Source organism: Falco punctatus (genome assembly GCF_963210335.1).
Source record: "Falco punctatus genome assembly, chromosome: 10".
NCBI classification, from domain to species: Eukaryota; Metazoa; Chordata; class Aves; order Falconiformes; family Falconidae; genus Falco; species Falco punctatus.
The window spans coordinates 31,122,924-31,147,956 of NC_137590.1; the positions used below are offsets into that span (position 1 = coordinate 31,122,924).

Below are 25,033 nucleotides of genomic sequence, written 5' to 3' on the forward strand. Positions count from 1 at the left end.
TTCTATTTATTGTCAGTATAGAAGAAACATTAAGTGAGTGCTGTTGACGTACTTGAAGCTGATAGTATCTTCAGATTGTGTTGCTGACGTTCTTTGGTTTGGTGGGTTTTGTGAAGTTATTCAGAACACGTAGATTTGTAACCGTGTTCAAGTAAAACCTAACAAAACCTCCTGCAAGAAAATGCTTTTAAAATTACCAGGTTTTAACCTGATATAACAGGGAACTTTTTGCCTTTTTAAAAAATAAATTATGTTATTGTAGTGCTTTCTGCTCTGTATTTATGAAATTGCCACTGTTCGAATGATCCTGGAAAGAAAAAAACCAATGAAATATATTGGAGGTTTTAGGATGGATTTGCTTTTATAAGTTGAGGTGAATAGAAGCAGGAAAGCACTGTCACCACTTAATTTAGTGTGTGTGTTAAATGATTTATAAACAATCCAGAAATATTGAAACAAGGCCATATAATTATTCTGTCATCAAGGTATCTGCATTGCATGCAATTTCTTTAAACTCTTTAGGACTTTTACTGGGGTGGCATTAACTGAGAAAATGGCCTAAGTTACATATAAAAACATGAAGAGAGAAGCATTTTATATTACATCACATAATCAAGATTTATTCCATTGTTGGTTTTCAACATTAGCATACCACCTATTACACCTTTTTTTCCCCTCTTTTTTTTTTTTCTTTACAGATGATACTTTGGGATTGGGATTTGAAGCAATGGTACAAACCCTATTACCAGGTCAGTGTATTAAGAATCTAATTATTCTTTTGTGAAATGTGGTTGAATACAGAGTTCACTGTACACTGTCAGATTTCGATTTTTTCGTTGATAATTTAAGTAAGTTGTTCTAGTACATTCTAGTTCTGTGTAGCAGAGGCTTGATGTTTAGCAGTTCTGATCAAGACGACAGGGATCTACTTTCTGTGGTGTATATGAGAACAGTCTCAAGCCTCACTAAGATGGAAGTAGTTGTTTTGAAATATCCATTAGCATGAGGTCAGGGAGCAATTCCCCAGTCACCAAACTCAGGTCTGCCAGGTTCTCACCTTTTTTCTTGATTGCTTGTTTCTCCCCCTCTCGCATCAGTGGTGGCATCTAGTTGGCTATTGCTGTTCCTGTTCAGAGATTTATGCCAAGTAAAAACTAAACAATTTTTTGGCAGAATTGTTAGTATTTTTTTTTCAGTAGAATCAGGGTTGATAAAAGTAATGAGGCTGTGGAAATTGCAGCTCTGTAAGGGGCATATAACAGTTTGACCACCAAAATTTCTGTTGATATCATTGGAAGAGATAGAATATTAAGTTTAATTCTAAGACAAAATAATGAAAAACTGAGATAAAAAATGGCACCAGATTTTTATTTTAAATAGAGAAAAATAAACTGAAAGCTAATGTTGAATTCTGAAATATTCTTTTGTGTGAAAAAAAACCGCAAGAATTGGTGTCTGAATATGTATATTTTTTCTTTAAAAGAAAGATAAATTGCATTGAATTCTTTCATTTATTTTGTAAATTTTCAACGGATAAGATTGTTATTTAAAACTTAGAATATTGTGAAATGTTTTGACATTTGCAACATTTTCATCTATTGTAGAATGCTGGCAGTGGAAATGGAATTGATCTTTCAGTACTAAATGAGGCTCGGAGCATGTTGACAGACCTCCTGACCGACCTGTCCCTTCCACCACAAGTGATTTCTTCCCTTCGAAGCATTCATAGCTTGATTGGTGCTTTATCAGGCACGTGCAGGCCGAAGGCTACTCCATTCACACCATTTCCGGGTTTCTTGCCCTGCCCTGAAATAGAGGATCCTGCTGAAAAAGGAGATCGAAAACTACTCAAGGTCAAATGACTTGAATTTTCATTCATGTGTGTGTTGCAATTTTTAAAAAAATTATCAAGGGAAATTTATCTGGGAAGAATGCTTCTGTATGGATAGTAGCTTCTTTACTTAAGTACCTGTGAACTATGTTTAAGGTCAAAAGAGCAGCTGTGAAAACACATTGAAATGTAGACAGCTACCAAAATGCAAATTCATGTGGTTGATGGGTAAAAGCACAGTTCTGGACTTTGAACACATGATTCCTCAAAATAAACACAAGATTAAAAAACCTAAAAGCAAATACAAACCAAAGATTTTTATGTTCTCATGATATGGCACAAACAGGGCTGTTCTTGATTTTCCCACATTTTTGATCTAGCAATTAATATCAGTGTGGCTTTTTCATTGACATTTTTTTCTAAAGAAATTTACTCTTGTGAACATCAAACTAGCTATCAGATGCAAGCAAATCAGCTATGTAAAAATAAAAATATCTCTTCTTTCTGTGCAGCACATCACATTATGGAACCAGTGTGTAAATATACCATTACTTCTCCATTATCTAGGGTAAATAAGTAAAGCAAGGATGTAGTTACTATGTGATGTGTTAAGGAATGTGGAGGAAAATCATCAAATACAGAAACTCAGATGCAGTGCACCAGAGCTAATAATTCTAGGGTTGCCCTGTACTGAGAGCTTGAGGCTGTTTTTTGCGGAGGCTGGTCTGGGACATTCCTGCCCTATGCTTCCTTCCATTTCCAGGCAGTAGGCAGCTTGGCCCAAAGTGATCAGCTTGTTGGCTTGTTATTTTGAAGCCAGATCAACTACTTCAAGCCAGATTCAGCCTGTGAAATGTCTGTTGGGAACCATTGTCAAGAGAAATACTTTGGAGGAAAAGCTCAGTGTTCACAGATTACTCTGTGGAAGATCCTGCAGGATCATTGCGGTATGAAATTCCTTGGAATATCACACGGATATCTGCATAAATCAGTTGAGTAGGGATCATAATCATTCCACATATGTTTTCATTTGTGGACTGCTACTGATTGGTATACTGATGTGAAAAAAAGTAATTTACGTCGATGTGAAGATTTAACATAATTTTAAAAATTTCTATACAGCTAGTCAGAAATGAAAAATATTTGTTGCTGGAGACTGGTTATAAAGATTATGTGAGATTGAAAGATTTTTTTCACAGCTATTCTCTTTTCCTCCTTACTAAAATTAGGTAGCTGTTCCTTTAAGCTTCAGGGTTTTTTCTGTATATTAATTTACTTAGTGGATAAAATAGTGCTTGTCACTGTAAGTCAATGAATGTTTGACTTCAGTATATGTTTAGGGGTAAGTCAAAAGATTTACGCCTGTGTATGTTACTGTAAAAAAGAAAAAGATTTTCTTTCAAAAACCAGGTAAGTCAGCACAAACTCCAGATTATGACGCACCAAAGAAAATTATAAGAAAGTATGTCTTCAAAATGGGACCTTTCAGACTATATTAAAAGGCTCCTGTTCTCTCTTTCCATAACTTGGAATGTAAAAGGTCTCCTCTATATTTCAGATTAATTGTTTCATTGCTGAGGATTATGTACGTACCTATTTCTCTTCCCTGTCTGGCTTCTGAAGTGCATTCAGTGACAATTTTTTCTCACTTCTGATGGGGAACTGCCTGTTCTTTTCGGTAGGAAAAAAAAAAAAATGAAAAGACAGAAACAGAAATGGGGCTTCAGACCTTGGTGATAGCAATAACTGGTTATCCAATACCAACTCTTCATTCTGAGTTTCTTGATAGTCAACAACTTGGAAAGCGTAAACTGCCCAGTTGGTGCTATTCACTGCTCAGTCTCTTTAAATTCCTAAAAAAGAAAAAGGAAATCTTAGTTAGACAAAAAACTTCTCAGGGCTGCTCTGCAATAAAAGGACTTCCCACTTTCATTGTGACAGAACTGTCCCCAGATTTCCTAGTGTATGGCAGTAGACTGTCTGCCAGACTGATGGATTTCTAGTACTGTCAACAGTCATGGTTTCACACTTTTCAGTCAAGTTTTCACACTTTGGGCAAGTAAAAGTTGTCTAGGCAAGTACTTGAGTATCCACATCCCTTGTGTCCTGGCATTGTTATTGCTGGTAACTGAAAGTCTTTTCATAATAACTTTGATTTCTGCTACAGTCTAAATTTTTTTTCCAGAGCAACTTTTCCCCTTTATATAGTGATTGTCAGTGACTTTGCTAGCGTAGAATGATCTGGAGTTCCTTAGTCCTTCACTACCCATGTGTTGTTTATTCTCTGCTTCTTTATCTAGTAGGGGAAAGTTCTGGAGATTTGTCATATCCCCAGTGTTCCCATTCTTAGAGAAGCCAGGAAGAAGAAAGTTTGTGCAGGTGCTGGTGCCTTCTTTCTGTATTATGCTAAAGTGCACACTTGTTTCGGGGAGTGGACCTTTCTTCTCTGGTATTGGGGATTTTCAGCGGTGTTCCCCATGTTGTAGAAAGCACACAGGTGAGATTGATGTGGTCCATTGGCAAAGAAGTCCATTCTAGCCTGAGAGAACTGGACTACCGCTGTATGATAGCACACGGAATATGCTCCTCCAGTGTCCTTTCTGGTAGGTCTGGATCAAGGTCTGCTGCATGTTTCTGTGGGCAATATGGTGGTCTTATTCTGCCTGTCCAGCTCCACCTTTCTAGCTGTGACTACAGCTTTGCAGCAAAGGAAATAGAGTCAGGGTACATCCCATATCAAGGACTCAAAACAGTCTGATTTTTCAGGGTAAGAGGCTGTACTCTTTGATGTTACCACTCCTTTCTTTCTTTTTTTTTTTTTTTTTTTTTTTCTTTTTTTTTTTTTTTTTACATACGGAACAGCTTTGTGAGTTACGTATGACCTTTGACCACCTGATGAAGCTTAGAATTGTAAAGTCATTATTTCTGCTGGACTTTTGCGGTGGTGATGTCCAGGGGTCACCTATCGTCACATAACCCTGCATACCTTACTCAATACTGCAAATATTGCTTTGGATTTTTTGTTTTAAACACTTTTTCCTGGTATCCTTTTTACTTTGTAAGGTTTGATTACATGCATCTATATTATGCAGAAGACTCTTTCCGCCCCCACCCCCCCACCCTCCACTGAATGGACAAATCTAGGGATGAGTTAACAAGTGGATTGTAGACTGAATGCAGTCGGAGAGAGTTTTGCTGTTTGGGTTGTTGTTTTTTTTTAATTGGTTTAAAATACAGTGTATAGCTTATCGGTGCAATGGATGCAGATATGCCAGAGATGGCTTTGCAGTTTCAGTTCAGTGATCTTTCTATTAATTAGGTTCTACTAGTTGCTATCTAAACATGGCTATACTTTTCAGGGGTTATTTCAGTAAGGCAGAGCTAATAAGCCCCAAGTTATTTCCATACAGGACCGTTTGGGTGCTGCTGCCCTGCTTTGCACAGGGCTTTATGTTCAAGTACAATGGTGATTCCCAGTGTTTGGGCTGTGGGTGTACCTAAACCAACACAGCTTCCAGGTGGGGAGGGTGAAGTGACTGGGAAGCTTCCCAGGTGCTGTGGGCCTGGTATGGAAGGAGAGAGGGAGTCTTGATGGACCAGAACTGACCCTATGCATTGTGCATCACCCTTTCCACAGGTTCCACAGTTCTACACCATCAATATTTAGCATCTCAGTTACTAAAAACTCAGGCTGTCCTGGGAACTGCACAGCTGACTGTGTAGTTATATGATTGGGGTGTGTAGAAAAAGAATCTATAATCCTACAGCAACTCACTAGTGCTATAAGGTCTCAGCTTTTAAAAGCTCTGAAGAATAATTGTTGGATCACATGGATTTCAAGTAACTACATATTTTAATGTGGGGAAAGGAAAAAAAGATATGAACAATAATTATTCCCAGTAAGCAAATTAACTCAATTGTATCTTTTTTGTTTTCTTAAGAAATAAGAATGGGTGTGAGATACCATACTTAATGTTTTGCTATAAAAAATTAACAATAAATAGTCTTCACAAACTATAAGTAAAATTTTAATGTCTGCTTTTAATTATATAGATTTTAACCATGGTTCAATTACTCAACAGGGATTAAATAGCAGGAATAGCCTGCCGACGCCACAGCTGAGACGAACTCCAGGAGTTTCTGGCATTCCACCTTTAGAATCAATATCTCCTAGGTGGGAACGGAGTAACAGCAAGAGATCTCATCAGGAGTATAACACATCAAGGTAAGCACTTAACCACATTTTAAGGGCAATAATAAATGTAGCCTTTCTAAAATGTGCATGTCTGTAATGTTGAAACTTGGCAGTGGAAGAATTTAATGTAAGATCTTGTGAATTGAGTCTCCAAATTCTGCCAGCATAAACTGGAAAATGTTTCAAGTTAATTATATACTATACTTTGTAACTCTGTTTGATCTCAGGCAGAAATCAGGTCATTGTGAGGTTGAATGGCATGCTCTGTCATAAGTAGGCCTGCATATCAGTTTTAGTAGGAAATGAGAAAAAAAGTCCAACATACATGATTGCGAAACAAAGTAGTTTAACCTCTAAACCTTTACTGACTTCCTTCTTTTCCTTTTTACTTAAAATATGTATCACTTTCCAACTGCTGCATCCACCCAAATTTGTTTTCTAATTAAAAAGATCGTATAGCTTTCTTGCATTAGGTAGCCCCTGTTGTGTGTATTGCAGTATTTATTATTCCTATGGTCATCGAGCAAGCAGTAAGGTAGACTAAGAAAGAAATCCCTTCTTGTTAGTCAATATGGTGCCAATAAAGCTTTTATTTCTGGAATTAAGGTTACAGTTTTAATTAGGATTAAAGTAAATATACATTTTTTTTCTTTTTTGTTTAATGTTGAGTGAAACTTCACACATTTAGTTTTATTTAAATGTGTAAATGTATATGGCTTTGCTCGATACTTTGTAAGAAAAGTACAACAGATGTTTGAAATTGTGTTGTAGCTAAAGTTTGTGAAAATGTGTGTGGGTTTGCTTTTTTTTTGGCCTTCTGTTTTTTTTTTGTACTTGGTATCTCTTAAGACTAATGGTTTTACATAGGTCATACGGAAAATATAATAGACGCATTTTTAAAAAAGCAGATATGAGTTATGCTGATAACTGATAGTTACTAGTAGTGGATGAAAGTTTATATATACATGTCCAAGAATTTATTTATCAATATTATATTTAATTTTAAAGTAAACCATTTAATAATTTGGCCCTTGTCAGTGGCTTCTTCCCCTTGAATAAAATAGGCTCTTCATGTTTTTACGTATTAAAACTTAATTGTGGTTTGTGTATAAAATGTAATTGAAGATGCTGGTAGTAGCAGTAGTAGTAGTTTAAAGATTGTATTTTCATGCTGATTTGTTTATCAGTGTTGGAAAGAATCTCCCCAGTTATATCGACGAGAAATAACCAGAGACCAGAGAAATTGCATTAAACTTAGAAACCATGGGACTTCAGTTTGAGGTTCAGCTCTTCTGGTGCGGACGCGGTGTATGTTTACAGAGGGTTTCCTTACAGCTCTTACTCGCCAAAGAAACCTACTCAAACTCACCCAATTAAAAGCAGCAGTACGGAAAACACCCTCGCACATACTTTATCATTTTGAATTATCTCTTGACCCTGATGACTAGCACTTCTAGTTAGTCATGTTCCCCTGCCCTGCTCCTGTCCAATCCCATACAGCCCTAGGAGATGTGTTCACTTTTTTGTGGTTTTTGCCCTGCCCTTCAGAGTTCTTGCCAATTCTTACACTGTACCTGTCTCCTTGCATCTTCCAGTGATGGTTCTTAGCAAGTTCCCTTTAACTTCTGACACGTAATCATCTCAAAATCACCCATGGGTGCTTACTTTACTGATAAGGTTAGATAAAGTAGCTGAACTGGCACAGGTGTTCCTGCTGCCAAAAGAGGCAGTCCTGTATTCCTAGAGCACTTTGTGCTGTTGGCTCTGGCTCTTGAGTCAGCCCCTTAAAATGTCAGAAAAATAACAGCAATAAAAAGACATTTTTTCCTGCCCTGGGGAGCTGGTTCAGCCTAATGAAAGACCCAATGAATGTTAGAAGAGAATGAAGGAGGAGCAGGCTAACAGCAAAAAAGGGAGGGTGGAACAGTAAACTGTTCACTGGGAGTAAAGCTTATCAAAACCCAAAATATTTCTTTACACACAGTGACTGCTTTCTCAACTCAGCTGGAATTCAGTTGAAAGATATCACATAGTGGTACAATAAATTAATATTACTAGAAAATTTGATTTAATGTTTCAAATTTTTTTCTATCCATCCAGTGGCCAAAAGCAACTTGAGTCAGCTGCTGTTTCATTTGCATGCAGATTCTTGATTTGGTTTGTCATTCAAACACTAGTTCAAGACAAACCGACCATGCTTAATATATAGTCTTCCTGTATTAAATACTGTTGCAGCATTTTTGTGTGCTTTAAAAGAATACATGTAAGCTGTGGTAGCTAAACAGTGTAGAAATAGTGAAAAGTTCAATCTATCCTGGTTCTCAACCCAAACATTTTTTAAAGTTGTCTAACATGTCAGTTCGGAAGAACAAATATGTGTTTATTCTTTAACTAATTTTTTATATTTATATATTTAAACAAATTATGAGAGATCAAGTATTATTTCTGTATTTGACTTGTTTGAAATCAGTTTAAACAAGCTTAGATCTGTTGGGATAAATACGTTTTTCCCACATTGAAATGAAATAATTAGTTTACATGAACTATTTTCACTTTAAAGTACGTCTGTACAGCTATTTTTAATTGCATATCGCATTTTTGTACGAAAGGAAATAGGTAATTGGAATTCTTGGGGTGCAATTTCGTGCATAGAACAGCAGATGGCGGAATTGAATTGACTCTAACCAGTCAGCTACCGAAGTACAGTATGACTTTATGTCAAAAAGTATGACTTTATGTCAAAAAGTGTGACTTCATGTCAAAGCTTCGTTTTGAGATGATAAATAGAATAATTAATTAACTATGAAAAACTGATTTGAGAAACAATCCATGGCTGTGTAAGGTCGTCATGGTATTTCCAAAGTAACCAGTCTTTTAAATGTTCTCAGATCTGTTAGAAAAGAGCTTGCTTTGTTAAAATGTTCAAGAAAAGTAAATACCATGTTAGAAAATAAAACCTATGGGATGTAGTCTGAATATGCTTATTGTGTCATTTTAGAACTGCATAAATTTTTCTGTTGCTTTCACCCACTATCTGTCATTTTTTATTATTCCATATAATTGACATATATTGTCTAGCTGATCTTGAATTCAACTTCTTTATAGTACTCTCTTTTTCTTGAATGGTGGTGGACCTGTAACAGCAGTCTGGCTATTTTATAAGCATTTTATCTAATAAAAATGGAAGACAATGTAGGAAATAAAAAAAATAATTCTGTTTTATTTTCAGCCAAGGATCTCATCCAAATGCGTCTTTTGGTGCAAACTTGATGACAATACCAAAACAAAGATCATCTTCTATGACATTGACTCATCATATAGGTTCCAGACGAGCAGGTAAGATAATGCAATTTTTATAGCTTAGTGGCAGGATGTCGAGGTATTAGTTAGTACATCATGTATTATAATTGGGTTTTTTTTCATGCAAATGTAGTACTAAAATAATATCAGCACGTTGCATATATTTAAAAAAAACATTTTATTTTTAATCTGCTTCTAAGAATACTCATCATTTGTAGAAATCTCAGCTATTCACCTAATGCTATGTAGCTGCAAAACGATACCATGTTCGCTATCGTTAATACCTGTTGAAAATTGCAATGTTCATATACATGAATAAGGGACATTTTTTTAGTAATTATATTTTTGTAATAGAACAGTGTCATTTAGAAACTCCTAAATACCTGATGGCCATCTGAGATTAATATTTAAATAAATTTTGGAAGGAATTGGAGCAGATTTTACTCTAACACTGCCAGTGTAATAAGCTAGTAGATACTGTAACAGCAGTGCTGAAATAAAGTGTGTATTGGTATTTCAGAGGTTATAACTGGTTTGGTTGCCCATATTAAGTGAAAACTGAAAAACTACTTCTTTTGACATTTCTGCCTATCCATTTTAGCACGATTTAAGAATAACAACCTAATACCTTTGTTTTATAAAAGTTTAAACATGCAGGTTGTATTAAATCTGTAAATCTGGAGTAGATCTAGGTACTCTATGTGTGTTTAACAGTGTGAACTATACACCATGTTTTGGAAACTTGCACGTGCTTTACAATTTATAAAGGTTCTTGTCATTAAATTTCAGTCTTTCTAAACAGTAATGTTTTTATTGTAATCTGAACCCCATGTAATGTTTCTTTTGCAAGGTGCTTCTCCTGGCCTGAGTCCTGTGGGTTCACCTAGTCATGGATCTGTCTCCAGTGGGGCTTTCAGCAGCTGGTCACCTGTAGAATTTCCTGATACTGCTGATTTTCTTACAAAGCCAAGCATTAATATACATAAGCCTCCAGGATACACACATAGTTCTCCAGATTTTCAGCAGCAAGTTAAAACACCTGTAGTTTATACATGTAGCAGGTACTGTAGATTCTGTTACATTTTTATTAACTTCATATGCATTGAAAAAAGTACAATTAAAATGAAAAATATAACAAGACTTACACATCTACTGGTATTGAATAAAATGCATATGATCTCATAATAATTTGTAACTATATTATCCAGGGGAGACTAAGGAATGCTGTATGTATGCCATTGATTTGAAATGGCTCATCCTTGAAAACAGCAGTTGTTGTAGAGTAACAATATTTTACATATTTTTAGAAAAGGAGTACTTCCTACTTGGGAATTGATTTCTGTATTTCAGAATACTTTCTAAATAATTAGCTCTGCTTTACTGGTTTGTTGAGGTGAGTCTAGGGGAAGTGATGGTTGATTATTTTGTAAGTACAGACTACTAAACCTGTGCGTGCCAAATTTATGAGAAAATACTAAGGTCACTTAGTAAAGGAACCTTTGAAAGCATGCCTTTTTAAGAAAATTAATTTGCAGATATTTTCGGTACAACATAGCAGTAGCAAAAGAAGAAAATTACTGAATGTTGTAAATATTTTTCATGTATTCTGTAAGCTGTGGACGTCAGATACTCAAGCCTGTTTCAACACCAGAACCAGAATTTGCAGAATATAAAGACAGAAAATCAGGTGGGATTTCAAAATAGACAAATATTCAGTATCAGCTTGCTTTTTTTTAAAGCCAATTAAATTATAATTTTAATATTTCTACATAAGATTTTTCCTATACTCTAAGTAACTCATATGCATATATTTTATTTTAGTTTGTGACTTAGGATAATCAAGACAATTTAAAATATTGCCTGCTTCAGAATAAGGATCTTATAATAGGCTCCCACTCATACCTTTATAGTTCTGTACTCCATATATCAAACAAGTTCTCTGCCATCTCAGCTAAACTAATCACTGAACCAATTTTTGCAAGTAAGAAGTTATGCTTCTAGCTTTTCTCAATCTTTAAATAGATTTTTGTCTAATAAATTTTGTCCTTTACAACTTTTTTGTGATTAAATTCTTAAATAAAAATGGTTTAGAAACAAGCTATTACTTGTATTCTTGTGAAGAATTTGTATTATCAGTTCAAGAACTATTAGGCAGTAGTATTTTACAAATAAATTATTGATATAGCATTTATGTATATATTTTCTTTAAGGTGAAATTGGAAGTGCTAGTGTTTCAAAAGAATCTCTCCACCATACAGAGAAGAATAAAGATGAAAGGAAGGAAATGACCGATCAAACACAAAATAATCTGCTTGTAAGCGTGAAATTGAAAAAATAATTGCAGTAACTTTTATCAATAGAGTATTTATTTTTAATTTCTAACGTTCTGTAAAGAGCTCTTTGCATTGCTAAAAATTGTAATTTCTGAAAGGAAATGATGCATCACTGGAATTTAGATTTTCATTTAACAATTGTGTATTTCCAGGTTGCATAAATTTCATTAGCAAATGACAAGAAAGATGGTGATTGTATTAGTTTTTTGTTGAACAAAATTAATTTTTATAGATTTAATGTTGATAATATGCTCAAACGCTGATTGACTAGTATTTTTTTCCTGAAAATTTTTGAAAGACGTGGCAGTTTCATTTGTAAGTCTCACTGAGTGTTCATACAGTGCAGTAATATTGGCAGTGCAGGGACACAAGTGGTTTAAGCTTTACTAACATTCTGGGTTTATATATCAATTTTTTTAAAGCTTGTTCAATTAATGAACTGTTAAAGCTCAGTAAATGTTTTGTTAGCCTGTGCGTATTTTTGTTTTGCTTTATCAACTCCTCTTGTTTTAAAAGAAATAAGAATGAAAATTTAGCACTGTCTCAGAAAGCCCTGGAATCTGCTGCCCCAAAAAATGAAAAGTCAAGCCCTTAACTGTGATATTTTTACTATTGATTCATGATTTTCTCATAGCCATAGTCACAGCAGCATTCAATAAATTCAATAATGATTAATTGTTTTCATGGCTTTTTATGCCAATGCAACTAACAAATTAGTTTTCATTATTTTAGAGATGATAAAGTATCTTACTCTCATACAGATGGAGCAGGCTCCTACATTAGAAACAATGTTATTAGACCATGATTCACTAATGGAGAAGATGAAAAATTGGAATTTCCAAATTTTTGACCTTGTACAAGAAATGGGAGACCACTCTGGAAGGATTCTTAGCCAGGTTTGTTGTCTTTTATTATATGAGGGAGGGTGTGTAAAGCTGTTGTGCTTATGTTTTATTTAAACGATGAATAAGTTTTGCAGTCAACTTACATGTGAATGCTAACTCAAAAAGTAGAAATATAATTTCTCATGTACTCCATCTCTATGTAAACCATAAAAAGTGACTTATCTATAGTCCACTTGCTCCAAATTTTCTGGATTTTATTCTCAATGTAAAAATAGGTTGGATTCACACCTACTAGGTTTTGCAGTAATATGCAATTTCCTATGAAAAATTGTCTCCTGCTTTCAGAATTACTACCTTGTTTGTCAACCTTTCTTTTTTCTTTATTTCAGTAAAATATTTCTGCCAGCGCTACACCGGTGGGGGAAGAGAAGTGATCTTTTAGGCAGTCTTTTGATCCTACAAACAAAGGGATTTTTTTCCCATGCTGCTTTCTGCATGTAGTACTCCTTTTATCTGTTTCTGGCTTGTTACTAAGCTCTTTCGTGCAGTTTCATGTTATGCTGAAGCCAATCTACTGGCAGGTGCAGAAGTGTGATCCTGTTTGCTCTTCCCAGCCTCTCCCATTCATCAATGTAATCTGGAAACTTCTGTCTCTTTCTTTATAGTGGATTTAGCAATCATGGAGCCATAGTATGAGCTGGATTTGCTGGATCCTGATCACAAAATGTTTTTATTGCCAGTATCTTAGTTTCCTACCGTGGAGTAGAATGCATGTTACTCTTGCTCAATGGTAATGTTAGGAACCATCAGCTGAAGGGAAGGAAACAGGTTAGAAGCACTTGGGTGCAGCTGGAACCATAAGCCTGCACCTATACTGGAGACAGGAAAAAACCAATGGGGATTATTTAATTTTTGTCATTAGACACTGTCTTTTCTTTCACAGTATGCAATATTCTGGGTATTCTTCTAAGTCTTCAATTAGTCTTGTTTGATCAAACATTTTCAGGTCTTTTGTCACCTCGGTTAGTGACAACAGTTAGTGTACAGATTAGAATACCACAATCTATTTTGAGTGGTATTTTTACTGTAGTATACTAGTACTCTGATCTTCATTAACTTGCATTTCATTTTGTGCAATCTAGGGGATAGTTCAAACCTTGAAGTATCGTGAGTGTGCAGGTTTCTACTTTACTAGATTTTCGGTATCAGTTCTTACTGATATTGTATGTATGGGTACTACTTGTCCTTCTCCTCCTCCCACATCAGTCCTTTTGTCTGCTGTGCTGTAAGCATCTGATAGCTATCTTACTTAAAAGCCAATTAAAAATTGTATTTTGCCATCATCAGTTGTAAGGTTCTCAGATTGGGTATGTGTAAGGAGAATGGTTGGGGCAGGTGGAAGGAGGAATGTCCCCTCATTTTGCTCTCAGGTTCCTTTGAGCATCTCCCACACTTCAGAATGTATTCTTTCCCTCTAGTGTCTGGGAAAGAAGTGACAAAAATGATTAGCCGTGACTTATTTTGAAAAGCTTTCTGAATATTTGCAGTCTCGGGTGGGGATTAGGTCTTTGGAGTCACTAAGCTCTACTTGTAAACCTGTGCAATAACATATTGCACAGTATATACATGTGGGGGGTGTTGTGAGTACACTTTAAAAACACTTTCATTTACCAGCTAGCTTTGTTAAAAATATGCTGCATAAGTGATAATGAATAAAAGAAATAGGATTTCTGTGCCAACGTCTCAAAAATAAATACCATGGGTTTTTTTGTTGTTTTTTTTTTAATATTAATGGTTCTGCTAGTATTGATAAGAAATTTGATTTTTTGAATAATAAATAAGAATATAGATTTCTTCTTTTTAGGTGACTAATGGAATAAAACATGAGTTTTTAACATTATGAAAAATTTTAGGAATATTATACAAAAAATGAATTGTGCATAGAATTCTTCAGTAAAGAAATAAAAGCTTTTATTATTATATCTTTGAAAGGATGATAATCCAGATTTTACGCAAAAAAATTTATATTAAACATATTTCTATGACAATAGCTTTCAGGTAATCTAATGGATTTTCAGTAATTTCCATCTGTAACAGAAAGCAAAATTTTAAAAACAGGAATATTTTTGAAGTTGAAAAAGCAGAGTATGCCAAGATATATTTCTTAGAATAATATTCACTTTAATATGTATTTAGGTAACTTATACCTTGTTTCAAGACACTGGTTTGTTTGAAATTTTCAAAATCCCAACTCAAGAATTCATGAATTACTTCTGTGCACTAGAAAATGGCTACCGAGATATTCCCTGTAAGTACTACCCAATTATGTATGTTTTATGTTAGTGTGTCTCCTTTAGTGTGTGTGTTAGTTTACTGTTTAATACAGAGGTAGACAATGTCTAAATCTAGTATATTTTTAATACATTTTTCAGAATTCAGAACTGATTTAGTGAATTACAGCAAAAAATTGGTGGATACCAAAAATGAATTGTTTATACGTAGGTTGAATATAATCTTTAAGAATTTGAATGGGTAGTTGAATCAAACATACTGAAGTCAATAGGAGAATATTTGTTGGTATAATGGAAACCTGATTTCTGCCCATTATAGAGTAATAAGAAAATACAGGATTTTGACAGTAATTATTTATCTTGCTGTTTTGGGCAGCCAGATCTATTGGAAAACAAAACCAAATCCAGCCCCCCACTCCACCCCGCCATGCCACAGATGTTTGCACCAAGCCAGGTCCTTCTCAGGTATCATATCGGAAGCAATGCTAGTGGCTCACCATCACTGATTTAAAAGGCTGCTTAATCCCTTCCTGACTCTCAGGAAGGATGAAGTGTGCTTAGAGGATGTTTAATGTTTATTTAACTTGTTTCTTAAAAACGTTTGGTAGTATAGCCTCTACTATCTAAATAAATTGAATTTTTCTTTATATTTAACAAAAATCTTCCTTATAATAAATTTATTGCATTAAATTTCTTTTTTCTTGATTAATTTTGAGTATATTTCAGATATTTTTTATTATATTTGATAATTTTCAGATCACAATCGTATACATGCCACAGATGTTCTTCATGCCGTATGGTATCTGACAACACGGCCCATTCCTGGATTTCAGCAAAGTCATAATGAGCATATAATGGAAAGTGATATGGGTATGTATTCACATAATTTTTTTTTTCTTTTGCTGTAAGAATGTTTTAATGAAACTACAGTAAGTAAAACAAATTACTCTGGAAGAAAATATCTAATTCTTATCACTTTTTTTAAAATTATTTTAATGTAAGGCAATAGAATGATCAGTGTTAGTATACAACATTCAGATTTTTAGAAAAATTAGATGAGTAATGGTTAGTTTGTTAGGCAAGAATACAGCCTAATATATTTTAATATTATAAAATTATAAATTTTAATGTATTACATAAATTTTCTGTGCTGGATGAAACCTCTGTATACTGCTACAGTCAGCGTATTTTCAACATTTGAAATACATTAGACTAGTATTTCTTAACTTTATTAGGAAATTAAATAGGGCAGAGAAAAAATACCAAAGTCAAAGTATTTAACTTAATGGAAGTTCTTCTTAATGGTTTTAGTGTAAAAACGAGTATTTTAGAGTTCTGCAGTAGATATCACATGCAGACATTCAGGCATTGAAGTGACTACTCTAAGAATAACTGCAGAGGAGCATCCCTGAAAGAGAAATAAAGACTTCAAATTCAAATTTTTTATGACATTAGTTATAATGAAGCTTGCTTTTGTGTTGTCTATGACTTCATGGAATTAACTTTTAAATTTAGATTTGTAGCTTTGAACTAAAATACACACTGTAACTGAAGTATAATTTTATATATATGGTTTTATACTAAAATGTATGTATTTAAGAAAAATCAAACGGAGAAATCAAGCACTTTAAGACCTTTGTTTTGTATGTGCAGTAAAAAAAGACAAGGTGCAAGTCGTGGCTTTTAAAAGGCTGTAATTTTAAGAAGTAATTTGTGAACTGTACAGAACATTATCCAGTGTATGCTATTTCTTCCTTACTAATTAGCCCCTCTGCTGTCACCTTTTGCTTTTTTCCAAGTTTGTCCACATCCACTGATTGCACCCTACTGCATTTTCTTTCTCTAAATGTTGAAATGGGTGGGACTGCAGAATTGTTTGGAGGAAAGAAAAATGATAAAAAGTCCTTTTGTTTCCCTTGGCCAAAAGTAAAACTAAAATAAGAAATTATAGAAAATTGCTTTGGAACAATTCCAATATAAATATTATGAAAATTGTTAATCCTCGCCTACTCTATTAAGACAAAAGAACCCCTTTTTGTTATGTGGTGATGAAATTAGTGCTATTACTTTTTTTGTTGTTGTTAAGTAGTGACTTTGTCCAGGGGAAAGGAAAATAAAACTGTAAATCTCCTTATCATGCAAACATTTCTAACTTAATGGGTTTAGTTTCTTTTGTAGTAGTTTTCACTGCCCCAGAGCTTTTCCTCTAAGTCTGCAAGTTCAAGAAATGGGCAAATTATAGAAATACTAAGGGAGACGCCGATTTATTGTTTCTTAGCCTTATTGAGGCTGGAGAGAAACTGTAGAATGCTCTTTTAGTGCTGCCATTTTAAGAAGGGAATGAAATTCTATGTTTGTGTAGCAGTAGGAGGTCTTCAGCAGCAGGACAGTAAGAGGAAGGCAAAGAAGTGACAGACCTTAAGAGTAATGTGTAACTGTTGGTATCCATGTGTATTTTCTAAGATGTGTAGTTTGGACTCAGATGTACATTTTTGCTAGTTTTTCTCCTTCTCTTCATTCCCTCCCTTGGAACAAATACCTACACGTGCATTTTAATAATTAAAAGCTTAGATTTTTATGGTTGCTTTCTAATCTAAATGACAACTCTTTGCAATCAAGACACATAGACTAGATGGATGGTGTTCCTTGTTCTACTAGATCACCTTCTGTGCTTGCTGAAACATTCCTCTAAACCAGCCTTCTGCAGCAGGAGGAGTAAACTGTAGCAGAGAGTGACTTTCTCTGTTCCATGTCTTCTAAGGCACTGTACCACATGCATTGTCGGAAGTGTGAAGTTTACATTTTATTTTTTTTTCTAAAATTGCGTGGCAAGAGTGAGCTCTGATTGGTGAATTAAAAAAATTTCTTTTCCTAATTATGACTGTTCAAAGGTCTTCTGAAAGTTTCCTGTATTTGTGTGAACGACATTTATCCCTCAGCATTGTAATGGGAAATCTTGTCTGAAAAAATGGTTCCTGAGGTATAGCTGTATGTAGTACTAGGTTAAGAATTGGTTTTAGAACAGGAACATTCCACTCTCCAGTTCTGGGACACTTCTTACAGGCTCCACAACGTCTTGTAAGATTTTGCTCTCCTTGTGTAATGTCATGAAACAGTTGAAGCTTTTTATGCATTTGTAAGAGTGCATCTACTCGTTTGGACAACCCATGTGGCCATGATGAACGTATGTATGACTTACTGGCATTTCAGCTTTCCTTCAGAATTGCTGGTTTATCTATAAACAATATTATGATTTCTATTTTTAAAGTGTAAGTCCTTCTTTGCCGAGTATTCAGTTCCACAATTACAAGGATAACAATATTAAGACTATGTTTACAATAGTATCTGGCAGAATAATTTAAAATGTATTAAAAATATGAATGGAATAATGTTCTAAAAATATGTTATTTTTATATTTTTGATTTTCTTAGATGAAGCCAGTGGTATTGGCCCTGTTCAAGTCAGCTATATTTCTTCAAAAAGTTGTTCTATTGCTGATGACAGTTATGGTTGCCTGGCATCAAACATTCCTGCTTTGGAATTGATGGCTTTGTATGTAGCGGCTGCCATGCACGATTATGATCACCCTGGTCGTACAAATGCTTTTCTAGTGGCTACAAATGCACCTCAGGTAAGAGATTCTTTAACCAGAAAATTATTTGTCTATCTCTGAAATCAGAATGATGAAAATTTTTCTCTTTTATATCCCTAATGTAGCCTGTTTAGGATCATTTGCCCAATTTAAGAAATGGAAACTAATCTGAGTTTAACTTGTATAATACTACTTTTTCTGATAAATTCCAATGTGTTTTGTATGTATTAGTTGTGTATGTGTGTAAAAATAATTTTCAGTTTACAAAATTGAAAATAATAACATAAATCAGTGCAGAGTAAAGATTATTTCCTAAAGAGCTGGCCCTAGGACTGTCTAAGCAGCTAATTCATGGATATCTTACATTTTGAGAGTCCTCTGTGTGTGGTGTCTACAATTACTGTAAAAAACCAGGTTCCTCTAATAGTCCAATTAACTGCATCACCTAATCTTTGTATTTCAAATTAGTCCTTTATGGTAAATAACCATTACCTTTAAGGGAGGCTGAGTAAAATAAGAAATCAGCAAGGCATCCTTGCTTTTATCTCCCATATTCAACTTTGTTGTTAGAACAGAAAGTAGAAAGTAAGGAGATGCTATGCTCTTCAGGGTCTAAAAGGCTCAGGTGGAAGAGTTAAAGGACAGTAAAGCTAAACAGAATAGCAGATAGAAGGAAAAAAAAAAGGGGGGGGGAGGGGGGCACAGGGAACAACTGGAAGGAAAAGCACTGAAGAAAGGATGCCTAAACTGCATGGTGACACATTTTTATCTAAAGAGTGCAGTATTATCAGCAGAAGAATATATATGATGGCTCTTTGGGTCTCTCTTAATAATTTAGAGACAAGAAACTTAAATAACAACATCAACAAAAGTAATAATAGTAAATCAGAAACCAATGCAACTTGTCAGGAGATGAAGACTTTAAAAGTGAACTTTCCAGTCAGTTTTCAACAATTCCTTATTGCAAAAGAAGTTCAGAATGTAGGCAGGTATGTATTTCTGCTGAAAATTGTATATAAGGAAGAATAAAAACAAACAGCACAGGCGTTCATCTCCAGTTTTCAAAAATGCACACAATCACTTTGTTGATCTCTTCCTTTCCTTAAAATATAAAGATTATTTTTGCATTTTTCCAAAGAATTTATTTCAGGTCCTGTTTAATCTATATTCAATTAACTATTTTCTAGGATGTTTTTTATAAACACAGGAGTTGTAAGTAAAATGTACTACTGTTTTAATATTTTAGTTAACTCAGTTGCAGATAAAATGTATTCCATCAGCATTAAATGTAGCACACAACTAGTGATACTCCACACCATTTCATGTTAACCACAGTTCTTATATGCTTTGGAGGTTTTTTTATGTTTTGGGGCGGGTTTTGGTTGGAGTTGTTTGGTTTTTTTGAATGGTATCAGAATTAAGAGGAATTAAAAGCATATATTTAGATATGGGGTTTGGTTTGGTTTTATTTGTTTGCTTTTGTGGTTTTTCTTTTGTATCAGTGTGTGTGTTCCACGTGTATTGCCAAGAGTGCAAAGTCTACATTTCAAGTGGTTTGTGTATGTGTGCCTACAGTATGAATGTAGATGTCACTAGGACATTATTAAGGACTTTTAAGGAGTGAAAAAAACTTTGCTAATTGGTTGGGTTTTGTTTATTATTTTTCTCATCTGCCATTTTTGCTTCACTTTTAACCCTCAAAACTAGAAGGCAAAACATCATTCCAATAGTTTTTTGTTGGTGACTTTTTTAATTAAGACTTGTTTCTGACTGACCCTTAAGCTTCAGAATTTTTAATTATAATTTAAAATCTTAACTCTGTCATTCACAATTCTGTTGTTTTGTTTTTCTGTTGGTTTGTGGGGTTTTTTGTAGGCTGTTCTCTACAACGACAGATCAGTCTTGGAAAATCATCATGCTGCTTCTGCCTGGAATCTTTTCTTATCACGACCGGAATACAACTTTTTATCAAATCTTGATCACGTAGAATTCAAGCGTTTTCGTTTCTTAGTGATTGAAGCGATCCTTGCCACAGATCTCAAGAAGCATTTTGATTTTCTTGCAGAATTTAACGCCAAGGTTTGTTACATTTTAGTGTCTGCACTGAGCTGGTCATGATATACTGATGCTGCTACTCAATAGTTGTTGGTATTAATAAATTTGCATTTAAAGTTTTATATTATTTTAATTTATGTTACTAAAAATATGCAAATAGAGTACTTTCTTCGTACAAACCAGTTGTAGATGGTTTTGTAAATTGCCTATAAGCTTAGCAAATATGACATAGGGACCCACAGGAGATCTCAATCATATCACATTTCCACCTTCTGAGTGCTAGTAAATAACTTTCAGTCTTAATATGCTTAAAAGAAAAAAATATATAGAAAAAATAATGCAAGTGTCTGTTGTGCAAAGCCTAAAAAAAACCCAGACATGAGTAGTTTTACCTTAATTTTTTAAAATATGTGTGCTTAATGCAGGTCAATGATATCAACAGTCATGGTATAGAATGGAGCAATGAAAATGATCGCCTACTGGCCTGTCAAATATGCATCAAACTGGCAGATATTAATGGCCCAGCAAAAGTTAGAGAGCTGCATCTGAAATGGACAGAAGGCATTGTTAATGAATTTTATGAACAGGTGGGTATGGAAAGTGCAATTTACTATTTTTTTTACTGATGATCAGTTCTTTGCATTACTAAATGTGTAACTAAATTAAACATTACTCCTTGTATTAAATCCTCAGGTAAGATATTTCCATCTTCTCTTCTTGAACACTGAAAATATAGTATGCTACCTATAAAAATAACATAATCTTTTTACTTCCTATCAATTGTTTTATAAGCTTGAAAACAAGCCCCCTGCCAAGGTTGTCAATTTTTAATATATGAAGTTTATTTTCTTTTGGGTTTGTGTTTATTTATTTATTTATTTATTGTTGTCTTAGGATGATGCTAATAAACCTAAATAATTTCTTCTACTTTGGAAGTTAAGTTCATTAGTATGTTTCCAGGCCAAAGATTATGTGTAGAGTCCACAAGACTAGAAATGTAGTCAGCTAACTCCTATTGCAAAGACAGAAGGTATTGCAAAACTTTCAAAATTAAATAATAAAAATACACATTAGTAACAAACAGTATTAAATGTAGATAAGTTATTTACAGTGGAACTCCTGGTAAATCCTATCAAGACTGGAGAAAAGTCAGAAATTATTTTGCCTATATTTACATTTACAACTTCTGTAAGCCCCCCCCTCCCTATATTTTACATTTCTACTCTATTATTTTCCTGTAGTGAATTTTCTGAGGAGTTAACTATTTATGAGGCAACAACTAAGGATTGAAAAATACTTTTTCAAATTAGGAAGATAAAAGTAAACAAAAAAATCACTTGGGAGATTTAAGCAATGCCAATAATAATCTGAAGCGCTTACACTTCCTTGTAAAACCTTAGTATTCCAGGTTACTCTTTTAGGAAAAAAATTTTTGTAAAACAATCAGTTCCACAGAAGAGAAGTGCTGAGGTAAGTTATTATAACTCAGAGTTGTGTATAAGCAACTGTTCATTTTTTTTTTCTTCTCCCATTTATAAAATAGAAAAAAAAAAAAAAAAAAGAAACCACCTTATTCTGGATGTTATAGCTCGTTTCGTTGTTCTATTACTTTTGGGGGAAGTCATTTACCAGAATGCCTTGCTTTAGCTGAGTACTTTCCCATTTTCTCTGTTCATCAGCTCAGCAATTGAAGTCAAATCTCTGCTTACCCTGAAGCCACCCTGTGAAGGCAGAGGAGTAGCAGCTCCAGTAGAACTAGGTCTTCATCCATGCACAAGGGTATATTGCAGCAAAGCTGAAGGCAGGATTATGTGCTATGCAAGTCTGAGCCATAATGTGTCTTTATTTTTAATTGGCCTAATCACATTTTCATTCACTTAGCCTATACTATTATTGTCTCTGCTAAAAAGATGTAATCCATGTGATGGTTACTTGGTTCCTTAAAAGTAATCTTTAAAATAAAAATTGAAAGTTAAGTTTGTGAGAAGTTCTGATAATTTTTTTCATTACTTTTTCAGGGTGATGAAGAAGCAAGTCTTGGGTTACCTATAAGCCCCTTCATGGATCGTTCTTCTCCACAGCTTGCAAAACTGCAAGAGTCTTTCATCACTCACATAGTTGGCCCTCTTTGTAATTCCTATAATGCAGCCGGGCTGCTTCCAGGACAATGGGTTGATGAAGAGGAGGATGCAGAAAGTACTGATGATGATGATGGAGCACAGTTAGAGAGTGATGACGAAGACATGGAAGATGATCTTATTTTAAGTAAGTTTCTGTATTTTGGTTGGCACATACAGTTGTTATTTTAACAGATTCAGACATAGCAATGATGGTTGAAGTTGTATAGTGCAAATAGTGTAGATTTTGCAATTATGCTGCTTCATAAATTGTACTCTTCTAACAAATTTTTTGTTAATACCAGGAGACTTGCAATTTGAAAGAGAAACTCATTGCTACCTTTTGCCATGTCATTATTTAAATATTCTGAATAAGCATCCACATGTTTTGCTCAAATTTACATCCCTCTCACAATGTGCCATTTGTTTTGTGTGTGTAAAATACATTTACTTCGCATCTCAAACAATCAAATATGCTTATAATTTTACAGAAGCTCAAAGAAAAAAAGGTAGACGAATATTTTGCCAGCTAATACACCATCTCAGTGAAAATCACAAAATATGGAAGAAAGTGATTGAAGAGGAAGAAAAAAATAAAGCTGAAGGAGCTAAACTGCTGACTGAGATCTCATCTTTACCTCAATCAGATGAAATTCAGGTTATTGAGGAAGCTGATGAAGATGATGAGCAACAACTAGAAGACAAGACATGCTAAAAAAACTTCAGTGGTGTCCAGTATGATGATAGCCTACTTTTTTTTTTTTTCCCCACTGTGCTGACTTTAGCCTGACACAGCTCACATAAAATTGAAAGGCCTTAATACTGTGAGAGGATTCTTTCTGCTCTAGTGGAATCCCACTCCTATGCACTTTCATCACAAAGAATATGAAACTTTATTCAAAGATTGAGTATTGTATACCCTGATGCAAAATTCTTTATGCCTTAGTTGGTATAAAATATCCTGATATAATGCTGCCTTGCTGAATATGGAACTCTTCTTTTCTTTGAGGTACCTGCAATTTTTAAAAACATTCAGTAACTTCAATTACCAAAGTGGCAAGAAATTTTTGCTAACAAGGAAATGTGGGATGGATCCTAATTGTCTTGAGTTACTTCATGTTGTTTTTGAACATGAATGAGAAAAGTCTGTGCCTATATAAAAACTATGTAACTGTTGCAGTGCAAGCCTGTTGTGGGGTGTCTACTTAGTGCAGTAGTGTGCTTAATGTAGCCATCTCAGAGCAACTGTTCAAGGACTGTGACAAATGCTGAATTCTGATATTTGTGGTTTAAAAAAGAAAAAAAAAATATCCAGGTGCATCTATTTCTGATGCTTTTTATTATTGTGCATAATCTGATGTTTTATTTTTGCAGAAAATATTCAGGTTTGCAGTGGATGTTCATGATAATTCATTGAATGCAAGGCCATTATCTTCTGTTGCCTTGCTGTTTTGTGGTAGAACATTAAAAACCTGTTCAGCTTACTTAACTTATTAAGGAATTTTATTCTTTCAGTCATAATGCTATATTTCCTGCGCTTACTCAGGTTCCTGTTTAAAAACAAGTCAACCACATCATAGATTTTTATCTTGCACCGATTTCCAGCATTAAATTTTAAGGAAACAAGATCATATTTCATATATACTTTGTATGTAAAACTTTAGGAGAATTAAAGATTTTTTTTTAAAAAAAGAGACATAAACTACTGTTTCAAAATTGCTAGTGTATTTTAATGTGCCAAACATCTTTTCTTCTATCACAGACATAGCTTATATTGTCTTCAAGTTTGATATACATCCTGAAATGTATATATGGAAAGCAGAACATGAAAACTTCGTATAAAGCCTAATAGTAAGGTAAACAACACTGTACTATATTACATTTTAGATTATTGAGTTTTTAAAAAAGAAAGTTAGACATTCCACACAAATACATTTTTAGGAACACTACCATTGTAGGTCAAATAAAAAATAATTTAAAAAAGACCGTAAATTAGGCTACAAGTATGCAAGCCACAAATAAAGCTAGTTTTAAAAGTGCAGCTTTTAGTGCTAAACAATTCTATGCTGTGCAGTTGAATAAAAGCAAATGCACACATGCGCAAGTTGCTAAATATATCTTAGCATATTTGTGTTTACATCAGGTGACCTGAAAAAAAAAAAGTGACATTCCTAAGATAACTTCGTGTAAATTGTATTGCACTGTCTTAGACAAACAAACTTTTATTCTGCTCTTCCAACTGGCCAGTTTAAACAACTAAAAAGGATTATTATTTTTTTATTTTCCACTAATAAGCTTTTTGTTGATCCATTTAGAAGACCACTGAGATGTGCTTTTGCTATATTATATATTCAGTGCCAAATCCCCCTTTGCTGCCATTATTACTATCACTGCGGTTTTTGTAACAAGAGCAGTGTTAAAAACAGATATTTCTGTCATTAATAAAATGTTGCACTATTGAAGCTGGCACTTAC

General features: G+C 34.2%; 2 protein-coding genes across 2 annotated transcripts in view; both read left to right on the forward strand.

The window, feature by feature from the left end:
• RIC3 (RIC3 acetylcholine receptor chaperone) overlaps nucleotides 1-168 on the forward strand; it is a 415,628-nt gene extending 415,460 nt beyond the window's left edge. Inside the window, exon 9 of the mRNA XM_080404793.1 lies at nucleotides 153-168. The gene's annotated coding sequence lies outside the window, so the exon portion shown is untranslated. The remainder of the gene's footprint in view (nucleotides 1-152) is intronic.
• The window catches only part of PDE3B (phosphodiesterase 3B), an 87,394-nt gene extending 63,143 nt beyond the window's left edge, over nucleotides 1-24,251 (forward strand). Inside the window, exons 2-16 of the mRNA XM_080404642.1 lie at nucleotides 699-749; nucleotides 1,605-1,853; nucleotides 5,914-6,056; nucleotides 9,256-9,362; nucleotides 10,177-10,387; nucleotides 10,940-11,013; nucleotides 11,537-11,640; nucleotides 12,421-12,555; nucleotides 14,701-14,812; nucleotides 15,552-15,665; nucleotides 18,227-18,426; nucleotides 20,263-20,466; nucleotides 20,868-21,029; nucleotides 22,461-22,707; nucleotides 23,051-24,251. Coding sequence (XP_080260768.1) covers nucleotides 699-749; nucleotides 1,605-1,853; nucleotides 5,914-6,056; nucleotides 9,256-9,362; nucleotides 10,177-10,387; nucleotides 10,940-11,013; nucleotides 11,537-11,640; nucleotides 12,421-12,555; nucleotides 14,701-14,812; nucleotides 15,552-15,665; nucleotides 18,227-18,426; nucleotides 20,263-20,466; nucleotides 20,868-21,029; nucleotides 22,461-22,707; nucleotides 23,051-23,274 — 2,337 coding nt within the window. The 3' untranslated portion in view covers nucleotides 23,275-24,251. The remainder of the gene's footprint in view (nucleotides 1-698; nucleotides 750-1,604; nucleotides 1,854-5,913; nucleotides 6,057-9,255; nucleotides 9,363-10,176; nucleotides 10,388-10,939; nucleotides 11,014-11,536; nucleotides 11,641-12,420; nucleotides 12,556-14,700; nucleotides 14,813-15,551; nucleotides 15,666-18,226; nucleotides 18,427-20,262; nucleotides 20,467-20,867; nucleotides 21,030-22,460; nucleotides 22,708-23,050) is intronic.
• Nucleotides 24,252-25,033: the final 782 nt, after the last annotated feature.